The 25,042-nt window shown below is 38.0% G+C and overlaps 1 protein-coding gene and 1 non-coding gene across 2 annotated transcripts; both read right to left on the bottom strand.

Moving 5' to 3' along the window:
* Nucleotides 1–8,886: 8,886 nt before the first annotated feature.
* On the bottom strand, nucleotides 8,887–21,500 carry MFSD14B (major facilitator superfamily domain containing 14B). The gene is made up of 7 exons (XM_032477400.1): nucleotides 21,125–21,500; nucleotides 19,150–19,263; nucleotides 16,175–16,246; nucleotides 14,806–14,918; nucleotides 13,200–13,297; nucleotides 11,340–11,482; nucleotides 8,887–10,661 (listed from the first exon to the last, which is right to left on the bottom strand). Exons 1-7 carry the CDS (start codon nucleotides 21,179–21,181, stop codon nucleotides 10,407–10,409), a joined length of 852 nt encoding a protein of 283 aa, XP_032333291.1. The 5' UTR covers nucleotides 21,182–21,500; the 3' UTR covers nucleotides 8,887–10,406.
* Nucleotides 20,216–20,323, bottom strand: LOC116663423. Its single transcript, XR_004319676.1, has one exon. It is a non-coding gene; the product is annotated as a U6 spliceosomal RNA (small nuclear RNA).
* Nucleotides 21,501–25,042: the final 3,542 nt, after the last annotated feature.

The following is a 25,042-nucleotide window of genomic DNA, read 5'->3' as shown; positions in this document are numbered from 1 at the left end:
ATATTGTGAAATGTTTACTATTGTAAGGTTAGTTAAAACTTCCATTATCTCACATAATTTCTTTTTAAGATCTACTCTTCTAGCAACTTTCAAGTATATAATGTAGTATTGTTAACTACAGTTACCATGATGTACATTAGATCCCCAGAACTTATTTGCTCTTATATGGGAAGTGTGTACCCTTTGACAAATTTTCGTTCCCTGTGGCCCCCAGCTCCAGCAACCACCATTATACTCTGTTTCTAGGACACTGGCTTTATCCAATTCCACATATAAGTGAGATCATACAGTATTTGCATTTGTCTGGATTATTTCACTTAAGATTATGTGCTACAGACCCATCCGTGTTGCTTCATACAGCAGGATTTCCTTCTTTTTCTAAAAATGTGTGTATAATAGCCCATTGTGTGTGTGTGTGTGTGTGTGTGTGTGTAACATTTTCTTTAACATTGATCTGTTGATGGACACTTAGGTTGTTTCCATACTTTAGCCAATGTGAATAGTGTTGCAATGAACATGAGAGTGCAGATATCTCTTCAAAATAATCATTTCATTACATTTGGATGTATAGACAAAAAGTTTGAATTTCTAGGTCATATCAAAGTTCTGTTTTTAATTTTTTAAGGAATTCCTATATGGCTTTCCATAGTGGCTGTGCCAATTTGTATTCCCACCAGAAGTGCACAAGAGTTCCCTTTTCTCCCCATCCTTGAAAACACTTGTTCTCTTTGTTTCTTTTTTATAATCATTCTAACAAGTGTGAGGTAATACCTTGTGGTTTCTATTTGCATCTCTTCCCAATAATAAGTTATGTAGAGCATCTTTTCATGTACATGTTGGCCATTTGGATGTATTCTTTGGGAAAATGTCTATTCAGATCCTCTGCCCATTTTTTAATGGGATTGTTTCTTTTCTGCTACTGAGTTGCACAAGTTCTTTCTATATGTTGGATATTAACTCCTTATCCTATATATGATTATCAACTATTTTCTCCCATTCTGTAGTCTGCCTTCTCATTTTGTTAATTGTTTATTTTGCCTTTTAGTTTGATGTATCTCACCTTTTGACTTTTGCTTTTATTGCTTGTGATTTAAAAAAACGTTGCCAACATCTATGTCAAGAAGCATCTTTCCTCTGTTACCTTCTAAGAGTTGTATTATATAAGCTCTTACCTTTAGTCTTTTGCCCCATTTTGAGTTAATTTTTGTGAGTGGTGTGAGGGAGGAGTCAAATTTTATTTTCCTGTATTTGGTTATACAATTTTCCCAACACCAAGTGTTGAAGACTATCCTTTCCTCATTGAGTATTCTTGATTCCCTTGTCAAATAGTATTTGACTTAATATGTGCCTGTTTATTTCCAGGTTGTCTATTCTGTTCCATTGATTGATGTATCTTTTTTTATACCAATACCATATTGTTTTTGTTACTATGGTTTTGAAATATATTTTGAAATCAGGGAGCATGGTGCCTCCAGCTTTGATCTTTCCTAAGATTGCTTTGGATCTTTGGGGTCTTTTGTGATGCCATACAAATTTTAGAATGATTTTATCCATTTGTGTGAAAAATGCCATTGGAATTTTTATAGAGATTACATTGAATCTCTATAGACGGCAGTGGGCAATATGGCTATTTAAACAATATTAATCCTTCTGATCCATAGACACAGGATATCTTTCCATTTATTTGTATCTTCTTCAATTTCTTTCATCAGTGTCTTATTGTTTTTAGTGTACAGATCTTTCATCTCTTTGGTTAAATTTATTCCTAAGTATTATATTGTTTTTGATACTATTGTAAATGGGATTAGTTTCTTTTTTTTTTTTTTTCAGATTGATCACTGGTGATGTATAGAAATGTAACGGATTTTTCTGTATGCTGATTTTATATCCTGGAACTTTACTGAATTTATTTATTAGTTCTAATAGTTTTTTGACAAAGTCTTTAGGATTATTTCAATATAAAATTTGTCATTTGAAAACAGACAGTTTTACTTCTTTCTTTCTAATTTGGAAGCCAATTATTTCTTTTCCTTGGCTAATTGCTCTAGCTAGGAAATCTAGTACTATGTTGAAAAAGAGTGGCGAGGGTGGGCACTCTTGTCTTCTTTCTAGTCTTAGAGAAAAAGCTTTCAGCCTTTCACCATTGAGTAATATGTTAGCTGTGTGCTCATCATATACGGCCTTTATTATATTGAGATACATTCCTTCTATACTCAATTTGTTGGGAATCTCTATCATGAGAGAATTATTTTTGAATTTTTCAAATGCTTTTTCTGCATCTATTGAAAAGATTTTGTGATTTTTATCTTTCCATTTATTTATGTGGCGTGTCATATTTTTGACTTGTGTATGTTGAGTCATCCTTGCATCCCAGGGATAAATCTCTCTTGATCATGGTGTATGAGCCTTTTCATGTGCTATTAAATTGACTGGCTAATATTTTTATAAGATTTTTTAATCAATATTCATCAGAGATGTAGTTTCTTTTCTTGTATTGTCTTTACATGGCCATAATAGTGAGGGCATATGTGGGTGAGGCACATGAACAGTCGTTGTTCTGACCATCCAGAGTGTAAAGGCTTGTAATTTGTGGGGCACTGTGTAAGATACTCAGATAGGTTTTGCCTCACTAGTTGGGCAATTTAGCTCTGTGCCAAATGATGCTCTGGTCCTGTCTAAAAAACTTTAGGAGAAAGATCCTAGGGGATCAAATGTTTCCAAGTAACTAAACTGCATTCAAGAACAAGTATCAAGGGGGTTGGGTATAGCTCAGTGGTAGAGTACATGCTTAGCATGCACAAGGTCCTGGGTTCATTCCCCACTACCTCCATTTAAAAAAAAAAAAAAGGGAAGAGAATTGTCAGGCTTAGATATCTCTTCGGGGCCAAGGGTGATCAAGCCTCTCCTGGGTTCAGAACATCTCCAGCCCAACAAATCTGAGGATCCTAAAAAAACTGTCAGCTATCTTGTTTCCTGAAGACCACCATGTGTGGATTGCCTGGATGTTGCATCCCCTGTTGCTTGTGTATGTAGTGGAAAAAAAAAAAAACAAACAAAAAAACGATATGAGTGACATCATATGGTATTTTTCGTTCTCTTTCTGGGTTACTTGACTTAGAATCACATTCTCCAGGGCCATCCATGTTGCTGCAAATGGTGTTATTTTGTCTTTTTTATGGCCGAGTAGTATTCCATTGTATAAGTATACCACAATTTCTTTATCTAGTCATCTGTCGATGGAACATTTAGGCTGCCTCCATGTCTTGGCTATTGTAAATAGTGCTACTATGAACATTGGGGTGCAGGTGTCTTTTTGAATTAGGGTTCCCTCTGGATATATGCCCAAGAGTGGGACTGCTGGGTCATGTGGTAAGTCTATTTTTAGTCTTTTGAGGAATCTCCATACTGTTCTCCACAGTGGCTGCAACAAACTGCATTCCCACCAGCAGTGTAGGAGGGTTCCCCTTTCTCCACAGCCTGTCCAGCATTTGTCATTTGTGGATTTTTGAATGACGGCCATTTTGACTGGTGTGAGGTGATACCTCATTGTAGTTTTGATTTGCATTTCTCTGATGATTAGTGATAGTGAGCATTTTTTCACATGCTTATTGATCATTTGTATGTCTTCCTTGGAGAATTGCTTGATCAGGTCTTTTGCCCATCTTTGGATTTTTTTTTTTTTTCCTTCAGCACTTTAAATATGTCATCTCAGTGACTTCTGGCTTCCAAGATTCCTGCTAAAAAAAGAATCTGCTCATAATCTTATTGTCAATCTCGTCTGTGAAAAGCTGCTTTTCTCTTCTTGCTTTAAAAGATTCTTTTTGTCTTTCACTTTTGACAATTTATTTATAATGTGTGGTTCTCTTTGGTTTTAGCCAACTTGGAGTTCATTGAGCTTCATGGAGTTTAGATCCATGTTGTTCCTCAAATTTGGTAAGCATTTGGCTGCTAAGCCTTCAAATCTGTTTCCTTTCTCTCTCTTATTCTGGGTTGGCCATAATATAATGTAAATTGGTCCACTTGATGCAGTCCCAAAAGTCCCTTTGGCTCTGTTTACTTTTCTTTAAATTTATTTGTTTCTCCTGAGATTGAGCAATTTCAAATGTCCTGCCTTCAAGTTTACTGATTCTTCTGTTTGAGTGTGTTGTTGAATTCCTCTAGTGATTTTTTTCAATTCAGTTGTTTTTCAGCTCCAGAATTTCTTTTTAGTTTTTTCTTTTCTTCTTCTTTTTTAAAAAATAATTTCTATCTCTTCAGGATAAACTCATTTTGTTTATGTATTGGTCTCCTGATTTCCTTTAGGTCCTGGTTCATGTTTTCCTTGAGGTTTTTAAGACAGTTTAAAAAAAATTCTTCGTCTAATAGAATACAGACTTATGGTTGCCGGGGGGGAGGGGGTGGGAAGGGGTAAACTGGGAGTTCGAGATTTGCAGATACTGACTGGCATATATAAAATAGATAAACAAGTTTATACTGCATAGCACAGGGAAATCTATTCAGTATCTTATAGTAGCTTACAGTAAAAAAGAATATGAAAATGAATATTTATATGTTCATGTGTGACTAAAGCACTGTGCTGTACACCAGAAATTGACACAACATTGTAAACTCACTATACCTCAATAAAAAAATTGTCTAATATATCCATTGCCTTTGTTTCTTCAGGATGTGTCACTTTATTTCCTTTCAGTGGTTCATGTTTGTTTTTGTTTTTGTTTTTGTTTTTGAATGCCTGTGGGTTGTGTTTTGTTTTGAAAATGGGCATTTGAAAAAACAGCCACAGTTTTGCAGACTGGTTCTTTGCGAGCAAAGACCTTCACTAATGAGCTGGATCTGTTCTGAGTGTTGCTGTCACCCCAGGGTAAAGGGTTAGGTCTTCTCAGGTCTCTTCTATGCATGTATCTTTCCTGGGCCTGCTTTCCCCTCCCCCCTTAACTCCCCATAGATACTGCTACTTTTAAAGGTTAATTTCCCAAAGAGTCTCTCCCCAACTTCTCTTTGGGGCCTCAGATGCTCTATTGTATTTCTTCACCAATCATCTCTTGCCCCAGGTGTCTGTGAGTCCCCAGCTTTCAAAAGCAATGCTTTCTGTTTTCCATGGCTTTTCCCAGAGAAATTCAAACTATGCTACTTCCCCCAGCTGAGCTCTCAATTCAAAGAAACAGAGACCAATTTCTCAGGTGGCCCACAAACATGTTAGAATGTTGCAAATAGTCTACTCTGCACCCTCCTTTTTGATGGAGAGACTCGGGAACTGGGCTGTTGCTTCCTTTAGACCATACTGCGCTGTATCACACCAGGAAATTGTTGAGACAAACTGAGTAAAAGCACCATTAAGTTTCCTAGTATTTAGAATGTGGCTTTTTATCGACTGGGCATTCACTTGATTGCTGTAGTCCTTTAATTGTTTTCCAGGGCTCCTATAAATTTAGTTTAGCCCATCAATAGGTGTTTTTTTTCATTTGTTTGTTTGTTTTCATGTTTTCATGGAAGAAAGAGAGCCTGGAACTTCCCAGTCTGCTGTCTTGTTAACAGCACTCTACATTATAATATCTGTGATCAGTATTCTAGCTCGTTTATCCCAATGCTCACCAGTGGTTTCAACTGTCAATGTGAACACAGGCTTTAGGCCTCCCTCATAGTTCCCCACCAGGAGTCAAAATGAAATATGTGGGTTTTTTTTTTTTAAATTACTATTTAAAATTTTTATATAATTTTTAAAGGTTACACTCCATTTACAGTTTTTTATTTGAAGGTTAAGTTTCAGATTAATTTAAAGAAGTAGAGACAACCATCACTGCAGTGAAAAATCAACACAATTTATACCTTTAAAAAAATTTCAGAAATACCAAATCAGGCAAGCTTCCAAAATTCAGAGTATTAAAAAATGCAAGTGTAGCTGCCCAGACAGATATAGCCCCTAGAAGACGGTGAATTTGGAGATACTGAACAGAACCAAAGGAATTTGAAACTGAAAGGGAGATTTGTCTGAATTAGCAGACCAATTCTTTCATTTTATAAATAAGGCAAGTGGGCAGACATTGAGCTCAGTCAGCTAGATGGGTGGTGCTTCTAATTCCTGCTGCGATTTGCAACAATGTATATTTAAGCTACAAGGAGATAACTAGCCAAAACACATTAAGCCCACTGACTTAGAAAAACATTTCAAGACCAATACACATGGTGCGGTGAAGTTGTACTGAAGCACAGCTGCACACCTCACATATTTAAGAGATTAAATGGAAAGAATCTCTCAAGGACTTTAATGCTCAGTTTTGATAAACACAATCGAGTTTCCATCCAGTTTTCTGATGTTTAGCAAAATGTACTAGCTTTAAAAAATGTATATTCTTCAACTTTCTTCTATACTTTTTTTGGCCTTTCGTAACTGAGCACTGGTTTTTTTTTTTTTTAATGTAAGTAGTGTGATGTTACACACATTTTAGGAATAAACAAAATCCATATTTCAGTAACTCAGTGTATGTATACAATTAAAAGCTATCAAAATACGCTTTTCACTGGGAAAAATAAATAGAACGGACAAATGGATCTACACAAAGTAGAAGTTAACTTTAGTAGATTTCAATGTAGGAATAACAAGCATATTTGCCCTCACTCCCCCAGAGCTGCTCATCTTCAGAGTTAAGATATAAAACATATTTTAAATTGAGATAATTATGTTGACATTTGTTTCTCACTCCACATCATCTTTGGCCAAGGTCCGAGCACGTATAATTCTCTGATTGTTGGAACCATTGTCAGAAGTATCTGGGACGCTGGTGGTGGACGTTTGCGGTTAACACTTGGAGTAACCACTATGGCTGTCCACACACAGCAACTGCGTTCGTCAAATGGTCTATATCCTTCTCATAGTCACCTTGGGCTAGTAACTCTTCAGCAAGCTGTCTTTCTTGGAGGAAGAATTTCTGAGCAGCTTCAACATCTTCAAGGTCAGGTAACTTGAAAAGTCTTTCTTCCCTTGGGAAGCTTTTGTTTCTTTCTTCATTTTCACAACCTGTTCTTGAAGTTGGTGTCACTCTATCAAAGTAGATGTAGTACCTAATGAAAAGTGCCCCTGCCCAAGATGGTGCTGTTCTGGCCCACTATCTTCTCTCCACGGAGGAGTGGGGTGGGTGGAACAAATACCTTTCAGCTTTGTTTACTCCAACAGGACTTTAACAGAACTTCTGTGACAATTGAGTGAAATAATGACGAAATGTAGAACAAGGCAAATGGAAGCTATTTTTGTAATCATCATCATCCCACTATATCCATCAAAATTCTGGAGTTAGTCCAGTGACAGGCATTTCAGAAGATGATGGGGAACAGTCAGGAGTGATGCACAGAGACAGAGCATCAGGAGTTTTTGTTTTTTCCCCCCAACAGGGCCTTTGTCCTAGTCATCCTATGCCCCTACCTCCTAGAGCAATGCCTGATACGTATGGTTGGAACCCTCAATAACTAAGAGTCAAATGACTGAGCGAGTTCCCTGGAAAGGACTAAATCACTCTAGCATTCTGGGTAGTTCCTTGGGAGCCCACTTACTCTGCTAAGAGCTAAGGAGTCTAGTGGACATTTATGTTTTTAGGGTTATTCAGTTGTCTTGCAACCTGGTGGCCTCCATGGAGTGATTATGAAAATACTTGTCTCTTGGGATTGGAAAATTGACTCCTTTTTTGTCCTGAAGATTTTTTTTTTTTTTTTTTGTATCTGAACATTATTAGGGACAGCCCCATCCTTTGCCCAACCTGTGCTCTGCATTTTTAGGTAGTAGGATGTTCGAGATTACTCTTCTCTGGGGTCCCTCTACTTGCTGGGGCAATGCAATGGATTGGAGTCAGTTTTTCCCTATTCCTCCTCTTCAGGAAGGGAATAATGTAATTTTTATTTGAATTGCTATTGTTAGGTTTACTTTCCCCCACAAAATTATGCAAGCTTATCAGTGCTACACCAAGAATAAGGGTCTTAACACTCACTGAGAACACTGGATCCACACCCAACTGGAAGATGAAGTATATTCATTCACTCAATATTCTAAGAAATGGCATCTGAAAATTAATGAAAGTGATTTTTAAAAAAAATTGTAATAAATTCACTGAATTTTGGTCACTTGAAAACTCAGGGAAAGTTTTCTATGGTAGATTCTAAATCTATTCAGACAAAAGGCTTTTTGATTCTTCTTAATTACAAAGCAATAGCCATATAACAGAAAATTCATATGGCATTTTTCTTTCATATTTTCTTTACCTATTCAACCAGTAAGAGACACTTGGTCTGCCTCTACCTTCTGGCTATTGTGAATGATGCTGCTAATAAACATGTGTGCAAGTGTCCTGTTGTGTCCTCGCTTTTTTTTTTAAATAAAAAAGTTATCTCTTGATATCACATATGTGGAATCTAAAAAAAAAAAAACACAAATGAACTTATTTACAAAACAGGAAGACTCACAGACATACAGAACAAACTTATGGTTACCGGGGGGAAAGGGGGTGGGAAGGGATACATTTGGGAGTCCAAAATTTGCAGATACTAACTACTATATATAAAATAGATAAACAGCAAGTTTATACTGTGCAGCACAGGGAACTATATTCAATACCTTGTGGTAACCTAGAATGAAAAAGTATGAAAATGAATATATGTATGTATATGTATGACTGAAACATTATGCTGTACATCAGAAATTGACATAACATTGTAAACTGACCATACTTCAACTAAAAAAAAAAAATCTTTTTGAAGGGAGATTTTGAAATAAAACTTCTTTGAAAATACATATATCTTCTGCATTAGCTTAAGGACTAAAAACTTATTTCAGCTGAAAGTCACCCAAAGGAGAACCCAAAGATCAATGGTATTATCGGCTTTAAAGAAACACAAAATACCTAAAAGTATCCACTGAAACTTTATTATGCATTAGGAAGCTTAACTTAAAAACCAACAGCATAGTAAAAAGATATGTTATCTTTGTTCTTAGCAGAACAGGTTTCAAAATATATTTTCTTTTAAATGTATTCAGTCAGTACACAATCCTTTATAAAAGTTGTATATATTTTTTGTCAATACCTTCATTACATTTATAAATACAAGATTTACACAGCACCCCATCAAAAAAATTAAAACTGCTTATGAATATCTACATATATTTCATACCTATAAAACTTTCAAAGGAGTGCTCTGTTAAAGATGGGCCCTAGTTAATGGTCCACTTACTGGTGCAGCAAAATACATATAAATCTGTAAAGTTTTCTTTGTCCATAAAACATCTCAAAAAATTAGCAAGACACATTGTGAAACTGAGCTTCTTAAACCATCATATTTTAGAAAGGAATTTACTGGGCATATTCTCAATGAGATTTAAAAGGCAGATAAACAGATGGAAATAAAGACTGACTAAAAACAAATGCCTACATAGAGCAGTTAAGGCAGGGGTGTGATGAATGAGAACATTGAGAAGCAGGACACAGGAAATGTAGGTTGGAGCAAATAGTAATAATGCATTACGTTGAGTCTAAACTTGGATGTAAACTCCTCTGGTATCCAGCTATCAACTCTCATCCTCACTTCGGAATGTTTACATTGTTAAAAACTTCCTTAGAAGCACCCTCCCATTTCTATGTTGCTACCAGAACGCTTCAAGTGTATTTTTCTTCGGTAAAATCACCTTGGATCTGACTAAGACGTCAGGTCCAGGAATCTGAGTTGCTAATTCTTCCTGATTAGAATTTATAAAAAATTTCCCTTCATCTGGTAAAGGTTATCACTGATCAATATTATTAATGTCTAGAGGTGTATATGCTGAGTTTTGTTCCAGCCAAGAATAGGAAGTAGAGAGAAGGAAAGGAGAGTAGACTAGATTTTCGCTTGACCTTTGAACAAAGGCAATAGATCCCTGATACTGAGTGACTCTTAAAAGCAGCCACTCACAAAACACCCACGGGCTAAAAGGGCACAGGTCAGAGGAACAGGAAGGGAGAAAACATGGGATTTTTAATCTCAGATTTTGCCAGAGGTGGCAGTTGCACTACAATCCTGCATCTTCTACTAAAAAGGCCATGGGCACGCTTACTCTGGACTTATTAAAGTAAAGCCATCCTTTTTATCAGAGATGAATTTTTCTACTTGAGTTTCAAAGTTGAGACTCCATATAACTTTGAGAGTTGCATACTGATGCAGGGAAGTATTTCAAATCTTGTTCTCACATATAAACAGAAAGAAAAAGAATGGTAGAAAAGGAAGAGGAGGAGGACGGGGAGGGAGACAGAGGGATGGAGGTGGTTACTTCTCAAGCTTGGCCCTGAACGGTGCCGCTAGCAAGCATCTCCCCTCCAGCACCATGAAGTCCCCATGTGGTGTGGCCCCCCATGGCTCTGAGATGGTGTCTGCAGAGCCTCCCTTTCTGCAGTTCATAGCTCAGTGCACCGATTCCCAGGCTCCTCGAAGGAAGACAGTTCCCAGATGCTGCTGTCCTGCAGCAGTGGCTCGATGTCCTCACCACTGCCCCGCTCCGGGGCATTGTTGGTTAGGCTGCCACTGATGCTGCTGCTCTGTTTTTGAATTCCACTGCCTTTGCTGTATTCAGGGATGAATAAGGCAACCAGAAAAGACATAAGGACTATACATGCCCCAAACAAAAACGGTGGACCTGGGATGACAGCTCCCTGATGGGAAACAAATGAAGATGAAGAATTTGGTTAGTCTTTCAATCCAAAATTTGTCTTAGATGACCCAAAACACACACCACTGAGAAGTAAGTTATTTTCTCATAAGCAAATGTTTAAGTGTCACGGCAAATACTAACAAGAGTATGGGATTTGGAATATGATGGGGGCAACTAATTACTTCATTGTGCACCACTCCCCAACAGCTTAACTAAACTTGTAAGCAACAGCTGTTTGTCTCTAACCCCACCCTGTGACCTGAGATCATGTGCTCTGTACATGAACATTAATTCCAGTTTTATACAGAAACGTATATTAAATACAGCTTGGAAGCAAATAAATAGTAGAAAAAATACTCTAGCTCAATTTCTAGCTGGAATCTTAGGTCATTTCATATTTTATTTGGCCTGGGCTTCACCAGAGAACAGTATTGTGATCAGAGTAACTGTGTAGGTGAAAACAGAACCTGAACAAAGCTAAGACAAGTTTTTTACAGAAGATATTAAATCACTGAAATGATCCCTCCTTAATCCCGGTAAGCAATGAAACAGCACTTACTGCTGTCAAATACAACAGTAATGCTACAACAGTAAGAACACTGTCCAAATTTAAGGTCAGAAGATTTTGCTATAATCAGACATAATCACTATTATAGAATTAGACTTATTACCAAATTACCTGCAGGGCAGCATTGTTAGAATTCAGCTCTGGCTCCAACTCGGTCAGCTCCACGTGGAACACGTAGAATATGAAGCCATACAGCGCTGGCCCCAGGCCGTTACACAGTCCTCTTATCCCAGTTATGATGCCCTGGGCAACTCCTAAGTCAGGACAAGGAGAAGGGAGCCAGTTTTCTCACCAGAGCATCTCATGTTGCAGATTTACCAGTACTTTCTTAAAAGTTATGAAATACGGAGTCAGCCGGACTGAGTGGTCTGGGCTGAGGCAAGTAGACTGCAGGGACTTCAGCTATCACATTTTCACTTCATTGCACAAATGTTTTCTTGGTCTTCTATGTCCTTTTAATACTGTCGTCAGTCCCTGCCCTAAGATCTATACTGATATGAAATGACAGTGATGTTTCTGCAATCCCTTTGGGGCTGAATTCCCCCATAACAGCAGATCTTAATGTGGGAAGAAAAAATCTTAATATTCTCCATTTATGGGCCAATTTCCACTGCTCTGTGGATTGAGATTTTTCTCTTCTACTCATTGAGTGCTGCTTTTACATTAAAAATATGCCCTTTGCCTCTTGTCTCCCTGCCCATGTGTGAGCCCACAGCAGTCCTGACATGCACCTCCAGACAGATTCTGTTCCTCACGATGATCTCCATGTTCCAAGTCCATCTCCCTTACACCTGCACTGCAAAGTCCAGAAGTGCCAGTTTCTAGATAGCTGTTTTTTTTTTTTAACATGGCAGGTAAAAAATTAGCTTGAGCCATATGAGATGGAGGTTTAGGCAAGTCAAAAATGGTCAAATATAATTCAACTTAAGACAGTATGTTCTAATGAGTTTATATGCTGACATTTAGAAACACCTGTATTAATACATATAAGCATTTTAAAAAGGCAAAGAAAATTCATGCCTTGAGAGACAGGATCGTGTCTGTCAGATGCCAAGGCTAAGCTCATCCCCCCAGATAGCTCCTGCCTTCTGATGACCACAGCACCTCCCCGAGGCTGCACAGCCAGCCGAGTTACCATCATGAGGGTGACACACAGAATCTGTGGTCTTCAAATGACACTATTTAAAAGCAGATATGAATAAGATGGCTAATTTCTGATGTGGAAAAATAGGTGCAATGAATAAACTATCTTTTCCAATCTATTTTTTTATTGAAACTTTTTAAAGGTCTCTAAAGACATTCAAATTTTTTTCTTTTAAAATTCACTACTTTCTGACTACAGTCAAGTGAGCCACTAAGTGACAGAGAAGCATTAATTCTGGCAGAAGGACCTGCCTGAAAGGGAAGCCAAAGTCACAAGAAGGATCAAGAAAGAGTCTAGACAGCCCAGTACTACTCTCTACATAACCATCTTCATTTTGCCTCTCACTCTGCATCCAATTATCAAGAACTACAGATTTATTTTTTCTTCATCCTCTCAAAGAATCATTTCCTAAACTGAGTAGCAGACTTTGAGTGATTCCAAATTAAAGAAATTTTAGTGATTACAGTGATTAAAGAACTCATTCCTTTACTAGTCTATCATTATTTAACAGACATCTGTTAATAGTAAATTCTGACGGTAACACACAAAAGAGGAGCCAAAACTGAGAAGAGAAAATGGATAGTTGTACTTGTAACTCTCAGTATTCTGATCTGCTGAGTCCAGATTTCGAAAATATGAATATAAGATGAAATCAGGCAGGAATACATAATCTTCCTATTTGCCAAATAGAAATGATTGTTGAGCAGGGACCACGTGGCTGTGACCCCTTGCTCTGCAGACGTGGAGAGAGGCTCAGAGCTGCTCATGCTTCCGGCAGGGACACCTCTGCTGAAGGAGGAAAGCAGGGAGGGGGACAGTGACCTCACCTTGCTGATCTGACTCTGCATTCCGAGAGACGAGGGCACTTACTGCTGGAAATGTGATGCTGGACATGGCAGCCACGGTCCCCGCTGCCCACATCATCCTGCAATGACAGGCCAGGCTGTGGTCAGGGGGCAGGCCAGCCCCAGAGGGCCTGCTGTTCACAGCATAAGCAATGGCAAAAGCACAAAATTCTTTGTTTTCTCGTGTTAAGTTCTACTTATTTTTTCTCTCTTTAAAAATAGATTTATTTATGTTTTAACCTGGAAGGTTATATACATCGCACTATTAATACTGATGCCTTCACGGGCTGGGAACGTTTCATTTTTTATTTTCTCCCTGTCAAAATCTGTTCTTCTTCCTGGCTTTCCCTATTACCATTTTTAGATAGAAGCTCAATGAACTTCAAAAGGATTTTTCTCTTTTCTATAAATACCACATTTCTCCCACCAATTTTCCACTTTTTTCTTTGTACTTCTCAAAGGCTTACCTCCATACTGCCCTTGAGTTGCTCAGTTTGCTAACTCTCAACAAAGTATTGTGTGCCACCAACAGAAAAAACAGACCTGAAGGTCAAGACAACATCCTGCGGACTTCCAGGCTGCTTCCTTTAGACCTCTGTCCTTTCCTCAGTGAAAGGGACCTACGTGTGTGTCAGTATTAAGCGTGAGTATGAGGAAAGCGAGGCCCCAACTGGGCTTAAAATCTTCTTGGCCAAGCTGTCTTGGGGATGAGATGCATGCCCTTACTTAAAAGGAGGAACCTTTGACAATGACACAATCTTTTTAAGGTAGCATGAGTTTGAACCAGCTACCAAACCAATGTTCATGTGACTGAAATTAAGATTTCAAAGAACAAGAAGAACCAACCACTGACCGCCTTAAGGATATCGTATTTTTCTAAATTATGCTGTCCATTTATGATCGCAAAATGGGGACCAACTCAAATATTTAAAATCGAGATACGAACTCTTAGTATTTGGTAACCAGGCACACAGGGAGACTTGCCACATAACAAAATAGTACTCAAAATTCTTTATTTCTTCTTATTCCACGGGGCTTAATTTGACCTTCCTTCCTGTCTTTATGGGAGACTAATATGTTAGAGGAGTAATAACCGCCTCAAGGTACATAGGATTTTGGAAGAGATCCTAGTGTTCATCTAACTCATATGCTTTATATTCTGAAGGCTATGTGGACTATCCAAAGTCACTCAGCTCATTATGACAGTAAACCTTGTCATAATCAGTCATTTTTCCTTGTCTTCTTGCTTTGTTTTTGACTATATGTGGTGTCTCTCGAATCTGACAAGTGTGTTTAAGAATCAGACTTAAAACTTTTTTGGGGTGCAGTCAGAGGAAGATATATATACATTCAATTTAAAGTTAACAACTCACTGAAAGCCAGTTGAGGTGAAGGCAATCTTCCCAAATAATCCTAAATTGTCTAGCTCTACCTTTTCCCAAATCAAGTCCAAACAGTTTTTGAAATGCTGAATATATTATGCCAGTAAAATAACTCCTGCTTCCTTCATATCACACTCAACTAACTTGAGCTCCTCTAAAAGATATACCTATCTGTTAGTTCATGAGAATCCAGGGGAGATGCTCACCATGGCTGAGATCCAAAACCGTACCAGGCTAACTGGAGCATCTGGAAGCCCAAACCAAGGAGGACAGTGTTCTTATTGCCTAATGATCTCATCAAGATGGTGAGAAAGACAGTCTGCAAAGCAAAAAGGGTAATCCTGAGAATCATGCACACAGAGACGGAACCAAGGACCTCTAAGGGCAGACCACCTGACCTGGGACCTTGCAGACAATGCAGCACTGACATAGCTCTAAGGGGTGAAGCATCAGGGCCTCCTCAGACTGACGTGGGCTAAGGGCCTCGAGCCTAGCCACAAACCTGTTTATCTGGTGCTTAGCACTTCACAAAAGGTCATCACAGCCCTTCAACAGTTACTGGATTGAGAAGCACAGGCCTCAGTCTCTTTGGAGAAAGGCCAATCACTTAACCACCAGTGAATAGCAACCTCCTTTACAGAATATGTGAGATTTTTGATGGGGTTCACAGTTTCACAAAGTTGGATTGATACAAATGTGATTTTAACATATACTGTCCTAAAAAAATTAGTTGAGATAGTCGGAAAAGGCATAGGATAAAAAATGAATGTGGGATAACTGACTAACCACAGTTAATAAAAAAAAAAAAAATCCTAGGCAACTTGAAATTTAACATAATTTACATTTGCTGATTCAGCTTTAAAAAAAAAAGGCCTTTGGTTTGATGCATTCCTACAAGCCTTATCAATTGTAGTTTTTGGGCCAAACAGTTCCGCAGCCTTCTCATTTCTCCTTGGGGGAGTTACCACAAGGCAGTGCTCCACTTGGCCTTCCCATGCGTTAAAGCAGCACGTAGCTGCTTCAGGGAAGTGGCCTCCAGGCAGTCCCATACAGTGAACGCACCTAAGCACATCAATAAATTAATTTAAAGAACACATGCCCTGCCCTTTGTGGTCCTATAGTTATGACAGATGGGGATGTTTACTAAATCCTGTTTACATACATTCTTATGCACTGACTTACCGCATTTCTTCAGCCCCGGGGATAGCAAGGATTTTAATAGTGATGAATTTTCATTTCTGTTTTTCGCTTTCACTACTTTTCACATCAAAATACCATTCAAACAACCTTCTGGTTAATTCTGCAATATCTGCAGTTAGATTGTGGCTGGTGGTTGTAAAAGCAAATTTTTATTTGCTGAATTGACCCATTAGAGGTAACAAGTATTGAAGTACTGACAAGCTGTATTAAATTCCCCCTAAATCACAACCTCAAGATTCTATTAAAAATGGAATAGTTCTATGGACTGTATGTAGGTCAGTTTATCAGTTTACTAGGTATGATGCTGTACCACAGATAGTTTTTTTGGATTACAAACGTTTAAAAAAAAAAAAGATGGGTAAAAATGACACTCACCTGAGCCACAATAGACAGAATTCCTACCATAGCTATGAATGCTGTAATTTTAATAGATCCAAAACCTATGATCTGTGGAAATGAAAACACTTTGTAATACAGGTATCTAAAAATAGTAAGAAATGTCATGTTCTATTAAAGCCACAGAATAAAACTGAGGCAAGTTCATAAAACCTTGACAATGGCAAATTTAGACAGTGCTCAAAGTTGAACCTATTTAACCAGTACAGCTGAATCTTTTATAAGAAACCCTTACAAGCAGGCACAACTTAATTTGACAAATATTAAATAGTAATACAATATTTTCAGTTATAGGCTATTATTTTCATATCCCTCCCCATCTCCAACCCACCAAGAGACAAATACAACGTTTATCGAAAGAATGTGAAGCAAATTATCTGATTTTTCATGCTGTCAACACAGAATATGCTCATTGGCAAAGTCAGTGGCTCTCAGCTTTGGCTCAACACTAAAATCACGTGGGCAACAGAGAAGGAGAGAGGAGTGAAGAGGGGAAAGCGGAGAAATGAGACACTGGAACTCACTTGAGAACAATTAAATCAGACTCTCTGGGCCCAGACACAGGTACATTTTAAAGTTTTCATGGTGATTGAAATGAGCAGCCAAAGTTAGCTGGCAGTGATTTCTAAGCCTTTTAGCTTTAAGAGCAGCTCTGAAATGCCTAAAGCTTTTAAAGTTTTAAATACCAAGTTTTTAAAGTTAATTTGCCCTCTATTGAAATTCTATAAAATTCAGAAAAAAACTTTAGGAATTAGTGTATACATTCTTCACATTTCATAAATTACTGGCTTACTTTATTTAAGTCACACAATCAGCTATTAAGAGTTAGAGCTAGAACCTCTTGTTCCCAAAATAATATTCTATATTACTCTCTAATCAAATGAAATTTTTAAAAATTGGAATCTATTTCTCAGCTTAATTTGTAAATACATTTTTAAAACAGGTTTACTGAAATGGAATTTAAATACATACCATTCATCCATTATAAGTGTTATAATTCAATACTTTGAGAATATTCACAGAGCTGGGCAATTATCACCATGATCACTTTTAGAAGACCTCATCACTCCTCAGAGACGCATGGTACCCCAGTAGGAGTCCCATTTCCCCAACCCACCCTGCCACCCAGCCAGGAGTCTACTTCCTGTCTATGGATATATTTATTCTGAGCACTTCATACAAATGGAGTCATACAATATACGGTCCTGGCTCCTTTCACTTAGCATGATGTTTTCAAAGCTCACTCACACTGTAGCATGTATCAGTGCTTCACTGCCAAATAATGTTTCATTGAATGGATATATCACATTTGTTGATCTGTTTCATCAGTTCATAGGCATATGGGTTGTTTCTACTTTTTGACTACTATGAATAGTAATTTGTGTCAGAGTTTCTGTGCAGATAGGTGCTTTCGATTCTCTTGGCTATGTACCTGGGAATAGATTTGCTGGGAACCCTATGTTGAACACTTTGAGGAGCTACCAGACTGTTTGTCAGTGGCTGCCCCGTTCTGCATTCCCACCAGCATGTATGAGGGTCCCCATTTCTCTCCCTTTCTGGTTACAGCCATCTTAGCAGGTGTAAAGTGAAGCATTACTGTTTTGATTTGCACTTCCTTGATGGCTAATGATGTTAAGTGGCCTTTCACGTGCTTATTGGCCATTTGTGTATCTTGGAGAAATATGTGCTCAGAATCCTTTGCCTACGTTTTCAGTTGGGGCATTTGTCTTTTTATTATTGAGTAAAGTTCTACAAAAATGCTGGATACAAATTCCTTATCAAATACATGATTTACAAATAAATACAGTTTAAACTAAAATATGTATGTGTTGATTGTGTGTGAGCCCTAAAAAGCGAACACAAATACAACATAACAGAATGATTCTGATTTGTTGCAGTTGTTGGTGGTGGTGGTGACATAAGCATAAGTATAGGAAAAAGATAAAAAAGAAAATATTCACAGTTGTTTATTATCCACATGAAGGACGAAGACAAATTTTTTCACTTTTTCCCTTGGGGTTTCTCATTTTTCCTATATTATTTTCTACATTAAATACACATTTAATGCAATTTAATGTATAATTTCATTACAAATGCATATATAATTTTCTATATTAAGCACATTATCTCACCACTTTTCCTTCTAAATCTCTAGTACTCACCCACTATAAACAAGCAAAACAAGTAAAAATGCTTGAAAAAAAAGTTTCACTTAGAGACACACTATCATATAAAATATTATACTCTCCTACTCTTAGGAAAGCTATGAGAGTGGCGAATTTAACAAATCACATTTAAAACTATCTCTAAAAAGAAAGGAATTTATCTAAGAGGAGGCCTGCTCTGACAAAGTGGAGTAAACCATGAGGAGAAGGTCTTCCAGTGAAACCAGTAAGAGACCAAAGCAGGATTGCACTGGAAGGCGAATCAGGTCTTAGCCATCCCAGAGGTCTGAAGTAGCAGCTGGAATAGGAAACTTTTTTTTTAAATTGCCTTAAGTCAGATGCCTTTTGGAGGGACAAAGTATAAATTTTTAAAGAGAAAATAATCAGAAGCATGAAAAGATTATTCTGACGATTGCTTGTGAGCACCTCGAAGTCTCAGTGGTACTGAGCTCTGGCCATTAGGTGGCTCAGCAAGCTGGCTGTGAGCAGACTCAGGGGTCAGGGTGTTTCTGAAATAAACTTCACTTCTTAGTGAAATTCAATGGGTATTATTAAAGACAAATTCTGTTTCTAATTCTCAAGGAAATGTTTTCCACAGTAAACATTTATTGTATTTTAAAACATGTAGCACTAAAGATCTCCTGACGACTATGTCAGCACCTACATTTGTAAATAGAAGCAAGTTAACACATTTTTTTTGTCTGCACTGCTCTCCCCAAAATACCTTTAGATAGATCCCAAACTTTGATTTTCCTCATGTTCAAAAGCTACTAGGCACCTACTACCCACCTGCCTGAGATAGAGGAAAAAACTTGAATACTGTCCAGCTTCAGGGAGGTATGAAAGGAAAACGGTGATGCAGATTAGCAAGACGGTAGAATCTTTTCCCACTTTCTTCAGTGACTAGGAATAAGCAGAAAGAGAAACACATAAAAAGCAAATGGATACTAATGTCACTGATATTCAGGGATATTGGCTTGTTTTGATCTCTTAAGGGGGAATAACAAAAGATGCATGGATTGAATTATAAAACAAAATGAACATTAACATTAAATCTATCATCTCTCTAAGGAGGTTACAAGTCCTAGTTCTAGAGATGTATGTTTCAAATATTACAGCTTTCTCTCTTTCTCTCCCTCTTTTTTAAAAAACACTTGCTTATCTTTGTTAACAATACTGGATCACATCCTGAGACAGACCCTGAACAAACCATGAACAGACCCTAAAAAATATTGCTCTAGAACCTCTTAAGAAAATCTCATCTCTCTCTTTCATTCACAATACAACTCCCTTAAAGCCATAAACAGTACAGAGTTTTCATTACACAAAAATTGACTCTATTCTTTAAAATGTTAATATTAAATTTGCCTGTAAAACTGGTAGCCAAATAAATATGCTCCAGCCATGGGGTCAGTGACAAGATTCTCTGACCAGTAACAACTTTTTGAATGTCACAACCTTCTCCAAACTCCTTACATTCCTCTCTACATAAGATGTTTGAGTAGACCAAAGGTGCACCAGAAGTGGTCCATGGAGTGGAGAGAGCTGCAGTGCATTTTACGTCATCATAATTGTAACCTTCATATAATTAAAAGAAAAAGCAGCCAATGTCTATTGGGACCTTGCTATACACCAGACACGGGACTGGTTAATTTACATATATTCACTGCAATCCTCACAACAGTCCTGAAAAGTAAGCCACAACAGTTCTGTTTCACAGAGGGTTTCCATGTGTAGACTGACTGCCACGTGACAAGGTCAGACGTCTCACTGGCTCCACTCCTGGTTTTCTTCTCTCCACATCTATTTCTTTCTTTTTTTTTCTATGTTTTTTATTTTGTTGAAGTATAGTCAGAAAAATATGGAACACTTCACAAATTTGTGTGTCATCCTTGCGCGGGGGGCCATGCTAAGCTTTTCTGTATCATTCTGATTTCAGTATATGTGCTGTCGAAGCAAGCACCACACCTATTTCTTGATGTCTGACATCACAGCACAAACAGAAAGAGCAGGGTCCCCAGCTCATGCACTGAGGGAACTTTTTAGAAAAGAATTTCTCATGGGTTAGTTTTGTTATATGTGTTTTTCCTAAAAGATAAACTTAGGGGATAAAAAGCAAAAATCAAATCACTGGTTGTTTTTTTCTGCACATATTTCCTTCAAGAACAATTTCAAACCAGATAGAGAGGGAAGATTCTTTTTCTCAGCACTTTTTTTCGTTGTTAATGGAATTCCCCTATGCCAAAAAACAAACAAAAAAATAGAAAACAAAGAATCCAATTTGTAAAAGATAAGTTTAAAATCTCTGTTCAAAGTGGGTGTATATTAACAACTTAAAAATAACTACTTCAGTCAGTTCAAATGCATTTAACACTTTTGAATTTAAGTGAATGAAAACAACCACTCCAAATGGCTACATTCATTTATTTTGTTTAAAAAAAAAAAAAGGGATGAAAACTGTGCAAAAAGAAATAGAAAAATCTTCCTTCTCAAGCCTTCGTCAGGAATTAACCAGACAAGAATTTCTTGTCCCTTCCCTTATGATAACCACATGCTGGATTTAAGAAGTATGAATTATATATACTCCTTGGTGTACAGCCTACCTCAGTCCCTTACTTGGCAATTAAATTTTTTCTATTTTCACTGGAGAAAAAAAAATGGATCAACAACTGCTAGGATGCTTGAGGCTGCAGAAATGTTCTTTTATTTACATGGCTCAGAAAAACGTATGTAAGAAAGTAAATGTTTTAGTGTTTGTATTTACCGCAAAAGGATCTGCTTGTCTCCACGAAATCTGAGCTCCCCAGGAAAGAGGTCTCATCTTCTCTGGCAGAGATTCTGGAACAGCCAACAAGATGAAGCAGATGTCCAGAAGAGCCACCACTGTGGCCACCAGCACAACGAGGCTGTCTCCATAACTGGCAGAGAGCAATGCGCCAATAGCTGGGCTGCTGACCAGACTGGCTGCAAATGTGGCTGAGACCTATGGAAAAAGCACACTCTCACCCAGGGTCCCCTATGCTGCAGGTGCACACCTATGCTCCTGTTCTCATCCAGGGTTTCACAGGTGCATACCTAAAGCCATCCTTCCCTTGGCTTTAAAAAGACAAAAGGATTCAGTTGCATACAACTTTTAAGAATGAAAGAGAATTTAAGTAATTTTGTTTTAAGGATTTGTTCACAATTAACTAATTGGAGATATTCTAGAAAGCTATGAGTGAAAAAGAGGAGGATCCTATTAGAAATAAAAACTGTTAAACCTTCCCCATAAATAAACATACACGCTTTAGTCTAACTGGGGAATGGAGATGTAGAGAGAAAGGTATAAAAAACATTTCTGCAGGGCTGATGATAAATGTCTACAAATAACTCAGGGACTGTGCAAGTTTAACTTCATAATTTCATCTTCCAAAAACATGTACTATCTTCACCATTTCATCCTTTTGGTGACCACTTTACTAGCACCAAGAGGGGGAAAAAAATCCCTGACAGTCTTAGAAAAGGCTATAAAAAAATTTCAAAAAAAAAAATCTGTTTAGAGAGACATCGGAGCTTTTTAATGAGAGGCCCCTGGGCTGGGGATCTCCTTCATGCTGTCACCCCCAACCTCCACCTAATAGCAGAGACCACACAGCCAACTGACCACACCTGCAACTGGAATCCATGTGGAGCTGCTTCACTCTTTCCCACGAGCAGGTCGAATGCTCCCTTTATTTGGACTGTAATCTGAATGTTCCTAAGCTGAAATGGACAGTCTCCAATGGGTGTCAAAAGCACATTTATAAGTGGTCATCTAAACTTCTAATGGTTTTTAATAGAAACTACAGAAAGCATTATGATTGAAATGATGATTCCTGGCTAGCCAATGCCATTCTTCATTCATCCGTTACGTGCCGCCCCCACAATGTAAAAATACAATGTATCTGAAATTAGTATTAAACCAAAAATACTATAAAAAACCAAAAGTTAAAAAAATTTTTTTCTGGGGATAAAGTGGGGTTATAGAGAATTTTAATTTGGGGAATGGGAATTCCTTGGTTCAGTATTTATTGAGTGCTTACTATGTGCCAGATAATTAAGAAGACAGAGCTCCTGCCCTTCGGGTTTTTTCAAGTTATCTAAGAAGATCAAGGCAATCACATAACTACATGATGAACTGCAGTGTCATGCAAACAACTTTGGGAGCACTGTCACAGTATCCTTAAGTTCTAGGGGAGCATGGCTGTGGCGTCCTCAATGTGCCATGGCAGTACTGCTGCGGGGTCCTCAGGTGCTAATACTAACAATATCATATCTGCACGAAATGAGTCATCCATTCATTTACTCGTAAGAGTATTCCCTTATCTTAATCCTTATCAAATGACTATGTACACTGAGAAAACACTCTATGACTCAATGTACAAATAAAGAAGTAATGTCTTAAGTGCACATAGATGACAAGGACTAGAAGCCTTTTTTCAATCTCTGAAATTAATCTTTCTCACTAAAATGCACAGTCAGCCTTAAAGCTTCTAAATTTCAGCTGAAGCTGCTTTTTGTAATTCCACAGCATTCCAAGTGCAAACGACCTAAAGATCATGGAGTAGACAGAAAACACTCAATCATTTATTTCATTGCAGATCAAAAAGACATTACGGAGTCAAAAAGACTCTACTATCATAATTCTGTTCTATACAGTTGGACATTTTCTAAGATAAAGATTGTTCAGTAACTCAAGATTTGGTCATTAAGAGCAATGAAATTAAGTTATTATCTATATAACAATAATTTAATATATAAAAACACACTTGATACTTCAGTTTTGAGTAGAAAATGACTGCCTTCTACTACACTCCCCTACAAATTCAAAGGGGTTACAGTAACTGCTTCAGATGCAAAGGAGAAAGAATGACTTGATTATGAGATTCATGTTCATTAATAAATGATGCACTCCAAACCATGGTAAACTTTTAAATTCATCTTTCCCATCCATGTAACGTACCCTGCAATACTGCTCTGAGGAAGAAGTGCCCTATTTTGTGGTATTTCTGTAATTCAAATATTTGTAAATTGCCACAGAGAAAACCTGAAACTACCAAAAGCAGAAACGAAACCTTGATGAGACTCTAAGTCTTGCAAAACAGAGGAAGAAATGTGCACTATAATTTACAAGTCTATGTATCTGAAGAGCTGAAAGGCTCATAACTTAGAAGGTACTGCAGAGCAAATGGTCTCAGACACTGAGGGGCAGGTCCAAACTCCCTTCCTAACACAGCTCCATCTGGATAGGTCCTACGGTGCTCAGGATTTCCTCCAGCCATCCTTCCCTCTGCTAATACCCACCTATAATACCCTCATCTTCCTCCCTCCCTTCTCTTAGTGGTACCCTGAAGTGGGCACAGCACTTGAAAGATTAGTTTAATTTCTTCAAGTACGCAAAAAGTAAAACAGAACTATCACATAAGTATAGCAATAGTGAGAAGCCACAAGTTTAGTGGGAAGATCTGTTATTAAAATATATAATAGTGAATATTCTGGGAGCCAATTTAATCACGTGGAATATGGAAATAAAAGTCTTAAATATCAGAAGGGGACAGGGAGCAGCAGCGGTTTCCTAGTCGTTCTATTTCATTAGCTACGTAACTCTCAACTAGCCGATGCTCAATCAATACTTGCTGAATGAATAAATGGTTTTCTGGGCTCTATGACTCCATGAAATTCTATGTAAAATGTTGTCTTTCTTAAAACTCAAAGCAGCCAACTTGCTTCGTTTGTGAATTTATCGAAATCCCTCTTTCACTTAACACTCATATAACTCTGAGGAGCAAATCTAAAGGATGACTTCACCACAACAGTCTCAATGAGCGTTAAGTCACTTCATATAGTTTCATTACTGCAGCCACTGAAAGAATGACCACTTTTCTTGGTTTACAGGAGGAGTTTCAGTAAGGAAGGTGTACATAAATATTCTTCAGCGGATCTCAAAATGCTCCTCAGAGTTCCAGCTGGACTTGACTGACGATCTTGTAATTAATTGGCAATAAATCTTCCTATATCTGTAAGAGAGGGAGCCTTCAAGCTTTTTTTCTTTTTCTCTTTTCAGTTTTGTCATCTCAACTCCTGACAGTCAGAGGTAAATGTAAAGGTTAATCACTGGCCAAATCCTGAGTCCTGTGAACAAGTCCAGGCAGGCTCACGTGGTGGCTGAGAGGGCACACTTCCGCAGGGAGCTCCTCTCACTAACATCTCTCAACATCCCTGCGAACAGACATCATTGTAACTGCCATTTTACAAATGAAGAACTGAGCAAGAGACAGGGGAACTAAGTCCTGATCCCTCTGGTTCCAGAACTCTCTCTCTGAGATCGTTAAGTACTGCTGCTTAGCGCAACAGCTTTGCAAATGATTTTTCCGGTGAAAGCAAGGAACAACAATCTAATAAAATTGGAGAAAATGAGCATCTCAATGTGTATTTTCCACACTGCTGAGAAAAGCCACCCCAGCAGGATAAACGAGGCTTCGGCACCCCTCAACTCCGCATCCGCCCTTAAGGGCCCACCCTGAACAACCTGCCTTCTCTGAAGCCTTCCTATCTGCTTCTCCCTCTGTCCCTTCCACAGCTCTCTGGAGATGCCCTGTTTTAGGACATGACAAGAGAGACACTGGGTGGAGGAGGGGAAAAAGGGAAGGAAGGAGAGAGCAGG

The sequence above is a fragment of the Camelus ferus genome, chromosome 4, assembly GCF_009834535.1.
Source record: "Camelus ferus isolate YT-003-E chromosome 4, BCGSAC_Cfer_1.0, whole genome shotgun sequence".
Taxonomy (NCBI): domain Eukaryota; kingdom Metazoa; phylum Chordata; class Mammalia; order Artiodactyla; family Camelidae; genus Camelus; species Camelus ferus.
This window is presented reverse-complemented; position numbering and strand designations above follow the sequence as displayed.

What these genes read in the sequence shown, in the direction of transcription:
- MFSD14B (XM_032477400.1), bottom strand. Translation starts at nt 21,181, where the DNA reads ATGAGACCTCTTTCCTGGGGAGCTCAGATTTCGTGGAGACAAGCAGAT. An exon ending in TTCTGTCTATTGTGGCTCAG is followed by an intron (nt 14,919 to 16,174) that starts GTGAGTGTCATT and finishes TTTGCTTTGCAG; the next exon opens with ACTGTCTTTCTCACCATCTT. An exon ending in TGCAGAGTCAGATCAGCAAG is followed by an intron (nt 11,483 to 13,199) that starts GTGAGGTCACTG and finishes GTCCTGACTTAG; the next exon opens with GAGTTGCCCAGGGCATCATA.